Consider the following 16,256-nt stretch of genomic DNA (forward strand, 5'->3'; position numbering starts at 1 on the left):
AATTAGAAAAACACAAATTGTAAGTGCTACCAAGAGCAAATATATAATACTTTGTACAAATTTCAAGTGAATCTTCATAGTAGAGCCCTGCATTTGGTTTTTGAAAGTAATTATAATGGAGAAGACAGGTGTGTGTGTGTGTGTGTGTGTGTGTGTGTGTGTGTGTGTGTGTGTGTGTGAGTGGGAGGAGTTCCTGGGACTAGACCTCAGGGCCTTTCCTCTCACTTGGCTTCTTCCCTCAAAGTTGGTCCTCTACCACTTGAACCACAGCTCCACTTCAGCTTTTTTTTGGAGGTTAATTGGAGATAAGAGTATCATGGACTTTTCTGCCCAAGCTGATGTCAAACCTTGGTTCTTAGATTTCAAACTGCTGAAAAGCTAGAATTGTAGCTGTTAGCCACCAGTGTCCAGCCAGGGTAAGTTTTATTAAATAGATCTAGAAAGTTTTATTTAGACCTGAAGTAACATATGCCAACATTATGTATTTTGATAGTCATGACAGGTTTTAATAGAGTAACTTTAAGTTTCTTTTATCAGTATTTTACCTTTAATTTATCACTACCATAGATTACAAATTCTCAATACTAGCTTTCATTGACTTTTTTAATTGACTTTCTAAAGGACTGCAATACCTTTATTGTTTTACATTTTTCTTGAACATTGAAATGAAGCATTGATGCTTTTAAATTTTACTGTGCTTGTCTATCATATCTATTATTTGTATTATCTTTTTTGCTAAAAAGAAGCATGTCATACAACTTTTTTCTTTTACACAGGTTCACACTGGAAAGCCCACCCAGACTGGCCCTTCCTTCACGATCCTCCTGCTTCCATTTTCCAAGTGCTGGGGGGTTGTGGATGTGGTCACGAAAGTGACTTTTTATATGCATAGTGCGCTTTATATCCATGAGTTAAAACCAACATCAGATTTTTAAAAAAGTGTCTCTACTTAATACATTCTTATTTTTTTCTGGTAATTTGTCCCTAAACAATAGAGTATGATTACCATTTACATAGAGTATTGGGTATTATTCTGTTGGTATGGAAAGACACAGTGGCATGCAAACGTGGTTCTATTTTATTCACAGCACTTGAGCATGTGCGTATCTTGCTGCTCCTGGGGGAAGTGAGTCCTGGAACCAATCCCTGGGGACATTGAGGGATGACAGTATTTCAAAAGCATTATCAATAGCAGATATATCTTTACCAATTAATTTTTATTTTGTATTATGCCATTGGTGCTTCATTTTATTCTTAAATATGGCTCTTGCTTTCAGGGCCATAACATGTTTTACTAAGTGTAGGCTTCAAGAAAAATAGGATTCATAAAGTGTTACAATTTTACTAGTATCCAGTAGAAGATGTTTATAATTGTCATACAATATGCCCAAAGAAATGAATAATCTAAAATAGGAAGTAAAAATATCCATTGACCCCAAACCACGAGGAAATGGAAAGAATGAGTCCACATGTGATGGTAATTTCAGTGAGTGCTGAAAAGCCAGCACATCGATTCTTTTTTTTTCTTTTTTTTTTTTTTTTGGGTCCGGTCGTGGGGCCTGAACTCTGGGCCTGGGCGCTGTCCCTCAGCTCTTCAGCTCCAGGCTAGCGCTCTACCACTTGAGCCACAGCGCCACTTTCGGCTTTTTTCTTTTTGCTTATGTGGTGCTGAGGAATCGAACCCAGGGCCTCTGGCATGCAAGGCATGCTCTCTACCACTGAGCCACCTTCCCAGCCCCACCGGCTTTTTTCTTATGTGGTGCTGAGGAATCGAACCCAGGGCCTCGAGCATGCAAGGCAAGTGCTCTACCACTGAGCCACCTTCCCAGCCCAGCACATCGATTCTTGTATGAGCAGGAAACTCCCTTGAGCAGCAGTGGATTATCATAAAAATGAGGTGGAGGACTGAGTCAGAAAAAAGTAGGAAATCTGAGCAGACAATGAATATAGCGATTAAATCCTATCGAAGAAAAGCCTAGCACCATGTATTTTCACTGCTAAATTCTATCAAACATTTAAAGAATTAAAACCAATTTTTCGCAAACTCTTTCAAAATATTGACAAAGGAGTAGTTGCAAACTTATTTTTCAAGGACACCAAAGCCAGGCAAGGACACTATTAAAGTCACAGGCCAGTATCTCTAATGAACATAAATATAAAAACTCTGAAAAAAACACTAGGAAAATAAAATGGTATATTAAAGAACCATTTTCCAATTATATTAAGTGAAGTTAGCCAGACCCAAAGAAACAGGCCCCATGGTTTCCCTTATTTGCAATAACTAGTATACATCTAGGATAATCTTACCAGACAAGCAGGAAAGGTCAAAGCTATGTACATATGACCACATAAGATGATGCTAAGTGAAATGAACCTCAAGATAGGGGCACAAGAGGTTTTATCTTTGTCACTGTTGTTTTTAATGTACTACGTGATTTTTTTTTTGTTTCTTTTGAATGTTCTTCCCCCACGGTATAACCCCAGTTGTTACTGTATTTGATTCTGGCGCCCTGCATCTTGTATATACATTTTTTTCTAATTTGGGGAGGGGAAGGGAAATAACAAAATGCTTAAATAAGGATACAGGTTGACCCCTTGTAACAATGAGATGTACAAGACACTAGGTTGAAAACGAACTTTACAACTTGGGGGGGGGGGGGCGGGCGGGGAGGAAGGAGTTGGGGAAGGAAAGGATGGTAGGGTTTAACAAAGGAGGGGGGTAACAAAGCTGGATAGGAAATGTACTCATTACCTTACTCATGTAACTGTAATCCCTCTGTTCAGTATCTTTACAATAAAAATATTAAAAAATTTTAAAAAAAGAATCATTTTCCATAATCTAATAGGATCTAAATGGGATTCAAAATGGTTCATATATACAAATCAATAAATATGATCTATGATTTCAATAGAATGAAGGGAAACTACAATTTCAACAGATACTTCAAAAACTACTTGATAAAATTCAACATCCTTTTCTGGTAAAACTAAAAAAATTGGGCATAAAGGCAATGTACCTCAATACAATCAAGACTACATATGAAAACTGTACAGTTAATATAATAATAGTGAAAAGTTGAAAATGTTTCCTCAAATCTCAGTGACAAGACCGGAATGCCCAAACAACTTTCAAAATCAGTAGTGTTTCTTTATATAAACAACAAACTTTCTGAAAAATAAATTAAGACATCAACACATTCACAATAGCTACAGAGAAAATATTCATAAGTCAATTTAATTAAGAAGCCCCAATGTGGGGCACACAGGCAGCCAAGATGGAAGTTGAGTGGGCAGGGCCCGATTTGTTTACCTTCAGTGCATAAACAGCTCCTGGAAGCTTAGGTGCATGATAGGGTGTGACCTTTACAGTGATTGGTTGGTTCCATTTCCTCCCCTCCCACGTGATCTTTTGCTTCAAAAAGTGCTTGCTGTGTGGTAATGAGTTCCTGCTTGACTTGACTCCCCGCTGCATCTGATTGTCTCCCGGGCTAAGGGAGGCTGGGTGGGAGACCCTATCCGGATCCCGACCGTCCTTTGTGGGACAGACGAGGACCCGACACCCGGTACTGGCACACACAAGAAGTGTAGAGAAAGATACTGGATTATTATTATTATATTGGCAAGTTATAATGTCTCCAGGGTTCTTTTTTTCTTTTGTCAGTCATGGGGTTTGAACTGGATGAGACTGGAGGCTGAGGGTGAGGTACTTGGAAGCAGGCAGAGACAGACATCTGGCCACTCTTCAGGTGTCCATGAACTCAAAGGGCACAAAGCCACATATGCGCCCTCTACCAACATCCTTTCCATTTATCTTAGCAGGTAATAAAGTACGTGTCTATATGTGCATGTGTGTATATCACAGAATTTTAGGATCTGAGTGTTATACTCACTTTTTCACCACATCGAACATGCTTTTCTCTACATTTAACAGCCATTGTTCCACAGCACTTCTTACGCGGATTTTCCTATGTATTTCAAAAACAGTATTATTATATAATATTATGAATCACATGAATTCATTTGTATGTCAGTCTTTTGATAAACTTATAGACTGTTTTCTACATATTTATATTACTTATGGACCAGAGGAATATAATTCTATCATATTTTCTGGTTTCTCTAGACTTTAAATTAGAAAATGATATTGAAAACATACTACCTAGCTTCAGGAAATGTTGACATCAAACCTATGAATATACACAATAATTAGGCAAATAGGAATTTGAAAATAGAAATGCACAAAATAGACAAATTGTACCATAAAATATTTTTGGATTGCTCATGGTCTTTTCAAGTGGCAGAACTGGTTGGGGCTTGGGAGGGTTCTTAAAGCATGCTGGGAGGTGGGGACCCTGTCTGGGGCCCTTGCTTAGGCTCCATGGACTAGAACCCTAGTTGTCCTGTTTTCCTGGAACCCCAGAATGATGAAAACAGAGGCTGGTGGAGGCAGTGATGGTAGTAACCTTAACAACTCAAAAGAGTAAATTTTCTTCCCATCTATGCTCATAATAAAACTTGGAAGTAAACATAAAAAAGAGTATGAAACTAAAGCTGAGTTCAATGATAGAGCAAAAGACAGGCACAAATGACAGGCCTGCAGAATTCTGAAGATTACCTTTTAACATTAGGGTACAGCAAAGAGGCAAAGAAGAGAGTGCTCTGTGTTAAGAAGAAGACAGTGAAAGCCTTGGAAGAAACACTTCACATGGCAAACTCCTATCAACTACTGAGAACATCTAAGAAGAAATTTCAAAATAAGAAGCTTCTAAGAGGTTTGGCCATGAGCCGGTGGCCAACTCTCATACTTGGGCAGCAGAAGACCCTCTCCTTCTGCAGATATGAGCATTTTTACAGCAGGGGGTCCGATTTCTTCTTTCCAGATCAATACTTGTTTTATATTTTCAAAACATTTCACAAGATGAGGCTGTGGACCAGAAAATAATGTTGGTAATATTGTAAAATCTTGATTTGGTTAGGAAATAACATTGCTAACAGAACGCTCCTGTTACCTGCACAGACTCAGGATTCCTGCTGTCAGCCAGTATATCGAGAAGCTCAGCATTGCTGAGAAAGTAAAACCTTGGGAAAATCATTCTTTTAACTTCAAGGTAATCCTGTCCAGAACCAAAAGAAATGCAGTTCAGAAGATAAATCTATGATAGGGGTATAGGCCTACATTACATACAAATATCACAGTGAAAGCTGTTGTCAGTCAAAATATTAGCCCATGAGTAATGAAAGCTATGTTTAAGTTGTGAAAACATTTTAAATAAAATAGGAAAACCAAAGTCCAAATGAAAGCAAGCAGAAAAGTGCACATGTGCACACTTACTCTCAGTCAGTGAGACGCCCTTGTGGTGTTCCCACACGTGTGTGTGCTCTAGCTGCTCTAGTTCTGTGTGTCGTCCTCACCTGAGAAACACGGCCTCACTGCACAAATAACCTCACATTCTCCTTACTCAGAATTCCCCTTTCCTGCTCCACAACTTCACACTAGTTAGTGTATGGTTATCCTTCTTTTCAGTAAAACAGATACATTGTTTGCGGATGGCAGCCATTTTCCTACTCTCCTATCTCTTCAATCTTTCCCTTGCAACAAACCTCCTTATTAAAAAAATTTGAGACCCCTTCTTCTCCCTTAATGCTCTGGCAATGTAAAAAGCATAGGGGGCCAATACATTGATTTAGGAGCTCATCAAAATATTCTAATTCAGCTGGGCGCTGATGGCTCACACTTGTAATCACAGCTACTCAGGAAGCTGAAATCTGAGGATCAAGGTTCAAAGCCAGTCCAGGCAGGAATTCAAGACTCTTCTCCCCAATTAAATCCACCAGAAAATCAGAAGTGGCGCTGTGGCCGGAAGTGGTAGAGCACTCGCCTCGAGTAAAAGAGCTCGGGGACAGTGCTCAGGCCCTGAGTTCAAGCCCCAAGACTGACAAAAATAAATAAATAACTTGAATTCAGTTTTTGCTAAAACTACAATTAATAGTGATGCTATTAATACCTATTAACTGTAAGCGCCAGGTCCTGCGCTTTGACAGCATCCTCTCCTTCCCTTCTGCTCCCCGGGAACCACTGCCTTTGCTCTCAACCTAAAGACAAGGGGTCCTGGGCACAAAAAATCTTGAATCTTGGGCTGGGCACGTGGCTCAGTGGTAGAGCGCTTGCCTTGCATGCATGAGGCCCTGGGTTCAATTCCTTAGCACCACATAAGCAAAAAGAAAAAAGCCGGAAGTGGCGCTGTGGCTCAAGTGATAGAGCGCTAGCCTTGAGCTGAAGAGCTGGGTGACAGCGCTCAGGCCCAGAGTTCAGGCCCCATGACAGGACCAAAAAAAACAACCTTGAACCTTGATACTATGCCTGAAGGCCACTGAGATCAGTTGTCCTTTTTTTTTCTTAATCCTATTTTCAGGACCTCCAAAGTTCGTGAGTGTGAGAAGTGCTGGGAGTGAGAGAGAAAGTAGTAAGTCCGCGCTAGTGCTAGCTGCACGTGCAGTGGGTCTCCATGCCATGGTTGTGCAGTTACCTCCAGACTTTTCTTTATAGTCTCAAGATGCATATTGCAGTTCTGCAGCACCTCCAGGACTCCTGCGGAAGTGGTTATTCGCAAGGCCTCTAGCTTGTTCTGCACTTTTGACATTAATTCCTTCCACATGGAGATCACCATGGAGAAGTGCTTTGTTTCTGCTGGGAGCTGCCTTTAGAAATAAAATTAGATTTAACCGTTTTTTGAAAGCACTATCATTAACATAATAATCTAAATGTATTTGTTACAGAATACTGTGGTATTTTTAAAACAATTTTGATGTTTTTTTCTTGATCATTTATGAATTATATATTATATATTAGTTTTATATACTTATATATTAATTATATCCACTATATAGTTACTTATGTAGTAGCTAATATATAATTATATATAATAAATATATTTATTAATTACTATATATTACTTAAGTAATGTATATGGTAAGAAATGTATACATAATGAATAAATATAAGAGTGTAATATATGTGTATAATGTATATGGTAGGTAATGTATATGGTAAGAAATACTAGGAAAATTAGACATATAACTATCACTGAACTGAAAATTAATTGCACTTGACAGGCATACACTACACACACCATACACACACACACACACACACACACACATCTCTAAAATCACTCTTGTTGCAGGGAGCTCCTGGTCTATAACAACCATGCACCCCTGTACTCCTTGTTGATCCTGTTATTAAAGACTGCTTTAGAGCTGTCCATGAAGGGGCACCCCTGTTGTTTGTTTTGTTTGTTGGTTGTGGGGCCTGACCTCTGGGCCTGGGCGCTGTCCCTCAGCTCTTCAGCTCAAGGCTAGTGCTCTACCACTTGAGCCACAGCACCACTTCTGGCTTTTTCTGGTTATGTGGTGCTGAGGAATGGAACCCAGGGCCTCATGCATGCAAGGCAAGCGCTCTACCACTGAGCCACCTTTCCAGCCCAGCCCCCTGGTTTTTAATGCCCCCACATACTAGTACAAAAAAAAGTCAACGTCTCACAAGAACTCTCTCACTATCATGCTCCCCATCTCTGAAGTGCAGCAGAAATCCTATCATAGAGGACAGACCAACTCTACTTAGTGAAACACACCCTCCTTCTGGAAGGTTCTAGTGTAGCACCCACTGGATTCTTTATTCTTTACTTCCCATCACAGAGTCTTCCTGTCCCACGAGCCTCTTGTGACTTCACCTTTCTCTGAGAGCCCCTGTTGGTATTGTCCTATCATCTTTCCCCTTTACTTAGAGGTCTATTGCCAACTCATTTCCCCTCATCCGCAGACTCATCTCATCAGTGCTGTTACTATCTTTCAATTCGTATTTCCTTTTACAATCTCACCAAATTTTGTATACGGTTAACTTAGTCATATTTTTTCCTCTTTTATTTAGGAGTCTGATCTATTAATAAAAAATATCTTTAGTAAAAAGTAGTAATGATTTGAATTTAAGATTCAAAGTGAGCGCAGCCATAAAGGGTGCGCTCCACGGGTGTGCAGTCTCACCTTGGAAGACTGTCGCGAGTGAGAGTAGACATGCAGCGCCCCAGACACTGCTGAGCTACACAGCATATGAAAAATAAGTATTGTCCCTACTAAGCAAGGCTTGTACCTGAACAGTTTTCTTTCTCCCCCCAAATGAAGTTCCAAGTACTTAACCTGAAATCCTAGGCTTCCTAGCACCCCATAAAGTCTACAAAAAGACTACAAAAGCTTGCATTTTTGTTGTTGCTGGGTTTTGTTTGGTTTTATTTTGTCTTGTTTTGGTTCCCATACTGTGGCTGGAACTCAGGGCCTTGTGCTCTCATTCAAACTTAACTTCCTAGTTCAAGGCTGGTTTTCTACCACCTGAGCCATGTCTCCAGAATGGCTTTTTGCTAATTAATTGGAGATAGAATCTTACAGGCTTTTCTGCTCTGGTTGTCTATGAACTACAGTTCTCTAGGTCTCAGACCCCTGAGTAGCTAGAATTGTAGGAATGAGCCTATATGCCAATAGTTTCAATTCTTCCTAGAAACTTATTTCTGTCAACTTAAACATTCTTAAGACCAATCACTTAAAAAAATTAAAGTCAGCTGGAGTGCCAGTGGCTCACACCTGTCATCCTAGCTACTCAGGAGGATGAGATCTGAGGATCATGGTTCAAAGACAGCCTGGGCAGGAAAGACCGTGAGACTCTTATCTCCAATAAACCACTAGAAAGCCGGAAGTGGTGCTGTGGCTCAAGTGGTAGAGTGCTTGCCTTGAGCTGATGAGCACAGGGACAGCGCCTAGTCCCAGAGTTCAAGCCCCACAATCAAAAAAAAAAAAGAAAAACCAACCAACCCCCCCAAAACCCAATTAAAATCAATTAATCCTAATGCTATGAATGAAAAAAGGTAAAATTTTAATAACTGATAAGGTGCTCTATTAATCTACCAAATTCAAAGCCAGAAATTATCATTAATATATGAGTGCTACTACAATCACATTTGTGCAACATTAAGGCCATACTAATACCCTGGAACTGAACAGATATATAATTTTGTAGCTTAATGGTTATCATGATGTATGTGACATCTCCTTCCCAGATTTTACATCTTTATATTATCATCAGAGAAATTGGACTTTTAAAAAAAGATGATGGTTGTAATCTCTTATGAAAGAAAATGTCACAATGAACCAGCAATTTATATTACTGTAATTATTATATCTCTAGGTGGATAGTTTGTTGACATGATTTCTCAGGAATTACAGAAGTAAAATTCTCCATTATGCATTTTTTTGCATTTTTACCTGGAAATGGTATATTTTGGTATTTTTTTTACCTTTGTATTTCTACAGAATGAAAGATTGGTTCAAGGTAAAGCCAGCTTCTTTGACAATTCACCCATTCTCCAAGAGTATAAGAAAAGAGATTTAAATTTTTGTCCCATTTACGTACAAGATCCTAGAAGGCAAAAAAACAAACAAAATGTATGAAACTTCTCTATAAGAATCACATACTAGAACCCAAATGTGAAGGGTGATCTTTTAATGACACCCAGAAAATCATTAATGGTTACATGAATGAAAAACAAACTATATTTAGTTTTTGAAGTTTTAAGATACCTTGTTTAATTTTGTTTATATGATCAACAATTTTGGTAAAGCCTTAACGAACACATCCATCTATAGAAAGTAACAGGAATGTTCCACTCAATACTTATTTCCTATTCCTTTTGTAGAAGAAGTGTAGCATTTGTAAGTTTGGTAAGCATTTTATTTTAGTCCCTTCTTAGGCATTTCTATACACATGTAAATGTATTGTACCCATTGTCCTGTAATCTGCTTTTTAAAACACTGACAATGACTTCTCTTGCCTTGCAAAACTATCCAGGGATTCCATTTGCAATTTACCCTTCCCCTAGAAAACCAGATGGAACTGGACACCTGTGGCTTATGCCTTTAATCCTGGCTACTCAGGAGGCTGAGATAGGAGGGTCACAGCTCAAAGCCAGCCCAGGCAGGAAAGTCTGTGAGACTCATCTCCAATTAACCATCAGTAAGCCAGAAGTAGTAGTGCTATCCTTGGGCAAAAAAGCTAAGGGACAGCCCAGGCCATTAGTTCAATGGCACATACATACAAAAAAAAAAAAAAAAAGAATATCATGGGAAAATGGTTTTTAAAAATCAAGGCTTGGGGCTGGGAAGGTGGCTCAGTGGTAGAGCTCTTGCCTTGCATGCTCGAGGCCCTGGGTTCGATTCCTCAGCACCACATAAGCAAACAGAAAAAAGCCGGAAGTGGCGCTGTGGCTCAAGTGGTAGAGCGCTAGCCTTGAGCTGAAGAGCTGAGGGACAGCGCCCAGGCCCAGAGTTCAGGCCCCACGACCGGACCCAAAATAAATAAATAAATAAAAATAAAAAATCAAGGCTACAATACGTCCTTAAAAGCCAGGCCTATTCCTGACTGCCTCCTGAGGGAAGGGACCATGCATGAATCATATTTGTTTTCTGCCTAGGTTCACTTATTTCTTACTTTCTTTTACATTTAAACTGTTTATTAAGTTTAGCTTATTCTCATGCCTGTGAGATGATCACTACAATCAAGAAGTCAACACATCCATTTTTCCTGAAAGGGAAAGTCTGCGAACCCATCTCTCCAGGCTAAGTTCTCTCAGGTGGTTGGTTCCCTGGTCTCTGGCAGTTCCTCACAGTCACATGCCATTGACTGGGTTGGGCCAATACATGAGCAGGGAGGGCCCTTACACAATGCTGATGTTCTCTAACAGGTCACCTCTGGATGAACTATCTTCTAGGCTTTATGCTCGCTTGCATCTCCAGATGTTAAACAGCATCTCATGTCAGGTCCTGCCTGGCTTCTTTGCTTTCCCCCCAACCAAGGTCTAGAAATGCAAGGTGGTGGGTTGGTGTCATCGCAGGGCTTACCTGTGTGCTTCTCACATCCCAGACATCTCCGTTTGTGTTCTCTGATGTGCAGCGTCCTGTAAACCACCATCCCATATGTCCTGTCTGGTTTGGGTTGGGTGTTTGGGGCATGATTCCATTTTGCTTTGAAGGAGAAGTTTGTGTGTGCATGTGATGTTCTCTTGGCTTCCTGAGAGTTTCACTCATTTGTTATTTCTTAATTTCATTCTTTACTTTTGACAAAGGCATTTAGTGCTTTAAATATTAATTTTCATAAGGCTGTGGTAAACTGTGGTAAGGTTTTTTTTAAAAACTTTTTTTTTGGGGGGGGTCCGGTTGTGGGGCCTGAACTCTGGGCCTGGGCGCTGTCCCTCAGCTCTTCAGCTCAAGGCTAGCGCTCTACCACTTGAGCCACAGCGCCACTTCGGGCTTTTTCTGTGTATGTGGTGCTGAGGAATCGAACCCAGGGCCTTGAGCATGCAAGGCAAGCGCTCTACCACTGAGCCACCTTCCCAGCCCTGTGGTAAGGTTTTATATGTAATCTCTCCTTATGTGTTATTTCTAAATTTTAAAAACTTGAATTGCATTTCCTGTTTGATTTTTATGCAAGTATTCTGCTGTTCTTTTTTTATTGTTATTGTTACATCACTATTTTATTGTTAAATTTTTTTCTTCTTTTTCATAATTTGAGATTTTTCTTTAAAGCCTATTTAAATGAAAGTCTCTAAATGTTGTATATTTGCAAAGAATGTGGCTTCTACGTGTTGAATACACACCTCTGCAGCCATGTGCATTCCACACGTTGAATACACACCTCTGCAGCTACCTATGCATGTGTACATATGTGTATAGTCAACTATATTAATTTTGCTATTGAGCATTTCTCTATTATTACTTATCTTACTAACTTTGCTAAAATTAAAAAATACTTCTGAGGTACATGGTTGGACATGGAGTTATGTAATCAGGGATTATTAGGATATAGCAAACACTTCTGGTAAAAGTCAAGGTTTATAGGTCATATTTTCTATGCTTTAAGTTTATGGTATCTGTCCAAATTAAACTTTCTGACATTTCCTCACAATTACTGTTTCTTTAAAAATTGTTCTTAGCCAGGTTGAATAAATGTATATCTGTAAGGGCAGCATAGAGAAACTCAGCAAAGCTGATGATCAACAGAACAGGGAGAAGACAATGAGACTCTGGAGGGCTGTTGGGACCAGCAGGAGGGAGCTGGTCTGGTGGGGAGGATACAGGAGATTGAACACTGCTGAAACAGATCATCTGCAACTATGAAAACAGAACGAAGAAACCTGTTGGAGATGCTAGGTTTTTTGGGAGGGAGGGGGTGGGACAAAGAATGTGACAGAGGGAATAAAACTGGGGTGCAGAACAATGTGCAATGAAATATAGCTGATATAAACCAATATAATTATTCTTAGCAATCAAGGCATTACGTATTTAATCTTATTTCTGTGTAACTATACAAAGTATTTCATAGAATTCAAACACAAAATTATAGTAAGTAATTTGGGAGATGCGTGCTAGGACTTGAGTTGAGGCATTATCCTTTAGGTTTTGTGCTCAAGGCTAGCGCTCTACCACTTTAAGCTACTTCTCTACGTCCAGTTTTTTTGCTGGTTAATTGGAGAAAAGAATCTCATAGACTTTTCTGCCAGGGCTGGCTTTGGAATTATGATTCTCAGATCTCAGCTTCCAAAACAGCTAGGATTGCAGGGCAGGAGAGAGCCACTGACAACAGGCCTAGAAAGGGATAAACTGTAGAAAATTAAGATATTTTCTCTGTACTCATGAGGCTGAGGTAGGTGGATTACAAATTTGAGGCTAGCCTGGGCTACATAAGCAAGATCTTGTCTCAATCAAATCAACCAATTAAAACAAATAAAACAAATAAAAAACCATTGTTTCTTTGCCATTATATTTACCTTAATTGGTTCAAGATAGGGAGATCCTTTAATTGTTGCAAGAATGACTTGAGATTCTTCTAGCTGAGCTAGAATATCTTCCACAGATGAGATTACCAAGATTGAGTAAGTCTCTGAGTGGTGCATCACTAAATGCAGAGGTGTTGTGTTCCAAAGATCAATGATCTTATACAGCATCTTTTCAAGAGCAGCTTCATTAGTTGCTGAGGTTGATATTTCATTTATTTCACTTTCATACTGAAACATCTAAAACGAACAAGTTGTTTTTTAAGACGTGGTAGAGCAAACAATTTTGAAAACATTTAAAATGGAAGATTTAAATGCATGGCTTGAAAGGTTTATCAGAAGGACGGGGACCGGTGGTCTGAGGCCAGCCTGAGGCCCCAGTCCCCACCGCTTATCCTTCCTAACAGAGCTCTCTTCAGGTTTATCGTTATTATGAAGGTGTTGCACAGCAGGGTTACCATTTCCGAAGTCGGGCAGCCAGTCCATTTCTTGTTTTGGACAACGTCGCTGCTTCTTTTGCTCTCCTCCAGTTTTTCCCTCCTGTCCTTGCTCACAAGTTGCATAGCATTTTCCACATCACGTGTACTCACTATCACTACCTTACATGCTTCCTGTGCAGTGGCAGGAATGGTGGTTAGAACCATCATATGCCCGCCTGTGTATGTGCAGATGGTGTTATTTCTTCAGCGTTCTTTCCTCTTTACTAATACTTACTGCTCAACCCTTATGTGGCATGCTTTTACTCTCTTTAATCAGCCCTGGAGTACATTCACCTGAGAGGATGTAACTCCCCTTTCTTTGCCGTATCTCCTTAAGTACACCACATGTCTCTTTGAAGTGTTGGTGATGCCATTCACCAGAAGCCGGATCTAAACTTCCCAGATGCAGTTAACAGAGACGCACTCAGAGCTAGTCACATCCAGCCTGTACAACTGGCTGGTTAGAAAGAAGGATTTACAGCTCTTCCCATACGTCCTCTTCATGGAGCTAAAGAACAGTGTTTAACTATATTTCGGTAATCCAGCTCCGTGAGGACTATGAACAGGTTGACTTATCTTTGTTATTTTTCATGACATGTCAAAGGTGGGTGGGTATGAGGATGGTAGGGTTAACTGGACGCTCACAGCCTTAACTGTTTTGAATACCCGTTCGGGCTGGAAAGGCAAGGAGAGCTCCCTGGGGCCCTCTGAGGTATCATGGACCTCTACTCAGGTAGGCTTCCAGCGGCTACCCTTTTTTTTTTTTTTGTCTCTTCTGATTTCTATTGCTTACTGCCAAATTCTCACCCTCGACCTAACCTGCTCAGGAATGGTTCCAATAACCCAGGAGTTTCAAAATGGAAATGATACTGTGCTTGTTTTGTGAACTTGAACAACTCAGCTGTTGGCACCACCTCTTACGTTCTGCCATTATGTAGATAGCTGGCACAAACAACAGTTAAAGAGGCTCTGGCCATGATCCAGAAAGGGTAAGAGACTGAAGCAAGGTGAGGAGAGCTGAAGATTAGAAGACTGCCATCCTATGGTGGTCAGTGTACGCAGCTAATAGAATGGAGCTCCCACTAACTGAGATGAGGATGGCTGAAGAACAGAATTTGGGAAATAGGGGATAAAAGGTAAACTTTTTTGACATATTAATTTTGAGACAGCTTTTAAGATAATCATGGAGATAATGAACAGGAAATTAAATATATAAGTTTGCAGTTCAAGAGGAAGGTTGAGATGAGGACTGGAGATACAAAAGAATCTAAGTTTAAAAGTCAATTAAAGTTGTCAGTAAACTCTTTTTTAACTATTTAAATATATCTTCGTTCATTATAATAAAATTATTTATGAGAAATGATGATTTGGGTTATATTAGTTATTGTCAAAACACTACAAAGAAAGCTTATTGTAAGTTAGGCAAGAAAACATTTCCATGAAAAAGTAAGAAATAACATGCCATTTTTAGTCAATCAAATTGTTGTCAATTAGTATTTTAAATATGATACCAAGTCATTGGTAGGATTTACACCATGTTCCTAATATATTTTCTTTTTATATATAACAGAATAAGTAGTTCTAAATTTTCTATTTCTATAAAACATCTCCATAAGAAATAGCACTATGAGATAATGAAACGTCACATGTAAAAAATATTGCTAAGAACCTATGCAATAGTAGTATAAGAGCTAGCTAACTCTTTCCTTCTACATTTGCCTGCTTAACAGTGCTCTCTCCAGGATTTCCACCTGCTTTTTTCAAGTGCTTTCTGCTTACCTTGAGGGCTAGCACGTTCTCCACGGTGCAGTTTTTATCCAGGGACCTCCCCACCACCTCCTGCAGAGCCTCCCAGTGCCGGGGCTTCAGACACGGGTTCCCCAGAGCTATGATGATTGGCAGCTCTTGTTTAAAATCTGTCACAGATTGCTTCAGGTGTGGCACTATGTCGTTTTTAGGTAAACCTATTAACAACAAATATACAAGCTTACAATGTGTTCCTTATATTTTTTAATCAACCAATTGAGAAAATACTAATTTTTCTTAAAATTTGCTAATAATTTAAGACTGGTCTGTCAATCATTAGCCTGCATTATAACATAAAGTCGTGACCCTTATCGATGTCACCTTTCCATAAGAGTCAGCTAAGGATGGAAATAAAGAATAATAATAATCAGGTCTGACAACTGAAACACAAACGATCAAAGCCAAATTATCTTGGAAAATATGGCGCCTGGATGGCAGTAACACTGCAAGACAGTCGGCATGCAGAGCGCAGAGCTGGGGCGCGGGGCGCAGGGCGCAGAGCGCAGAGCTGGGGCGCGGGGCGCAGGGCGCAGAGCTCAGAGGCAGGGCGCGGGGCGCAGAGCGCAGAGCTCAGAGGAAGGAAGGGCGCGGGGCGCAGAGTCGGGGCGCGGGGCGCAGAGTCGGGGCGCGGGGCGCAGGGTGCAGAGCTCAGAGGCAGGGCGCGGGGAGCAGAGCGCAGAACTCAGAGGCAGGGCGCGGGGCGCAGAGTCGGGGCGCGGGGCGCAGGGTGAAGAGCTCAGAGGCAGGGCGCAGGGCGCGGAGCGCAGAGCTCAGAGGAAGGGCACAGAGTACAGAGACGGGGCTCAGAGCGCAGAGCCGGGGTGCGGGGCGCAGAGCTCAGAGGCAGGGCGCGGGGCGCAGAGCGCGGAGTTGGGGCGCGGGGCTCGGAGCCAGGGCGCGGGCGCCTTCTCTCAACACCAGCAGGATGCTAAGCATTTCTTGCTTTTGTTGGACCTCGCTGACTGAGGAGCACCGTCGAGGTGCCCCCCCGCCACTGAGGAGCACCGTCGAGGTGCCCCCCCCCACTGAGGAGCACCGTCGAGGAGCCCCCCCCCCCGCCCCACTGAGGAGCACCGTCGAGGAGGCCCCCCCCGCCCCA

At 41.0% G+C, this 16,256-nt stretch overlaps 1 protein-coding gene across 1 annotated transcript in view; it reads right to left on the bottom strand.

Moving 5' to 3' along the window:
- Dnah14 (dynein axonemal heavy chain 14) overlaps window positions 1–16,256 on the bottom strand; it is a gene marked incomplete at its 3' end in the record, with an annotated part of 195,772 nt that overhangs the window by 135,186 nt on the left and 44,330 nt on the right. The window contains 7 exon segments of the mRNA XM_042672409.1: window positions 3,891–3,965; window positions 4,806–4,924; window positions 5,010–5,114; window positions 6,528–6,699; window positions 9,342–9,463; window positions 12,867–13,112; window positions 15,131–15,315. Of these exon segments, the coding sequence (XP_042528343.1) occupies window positions 3,891–3,965; window positions 4,806–4,924; window positions 5,010–5,114; window positions 6,528–6,699; window positions 9,342–9,463; window positions 12,867–13,112; window positions 15,131–15,315 (1,024 nt within the window).

Source organism: Dipodomys spectabilis, unplaced genomic scaffold (assembly GCF_019054845.1).
Source record: "Dipodomys spectabilis isolate Male_0828 unplaced genomic scaffold, ASM1905484v1 ptg000706l, whole genome shotgun sequence".
In the NCBI taxonomy this organism is placed as follows: domain Eukaryota; kingdom Metazoa; phylum Chordata; class Mammalia; order Rodentia; family Heteromyidae; genus Dipodomys; species Dipodomys spectabilis.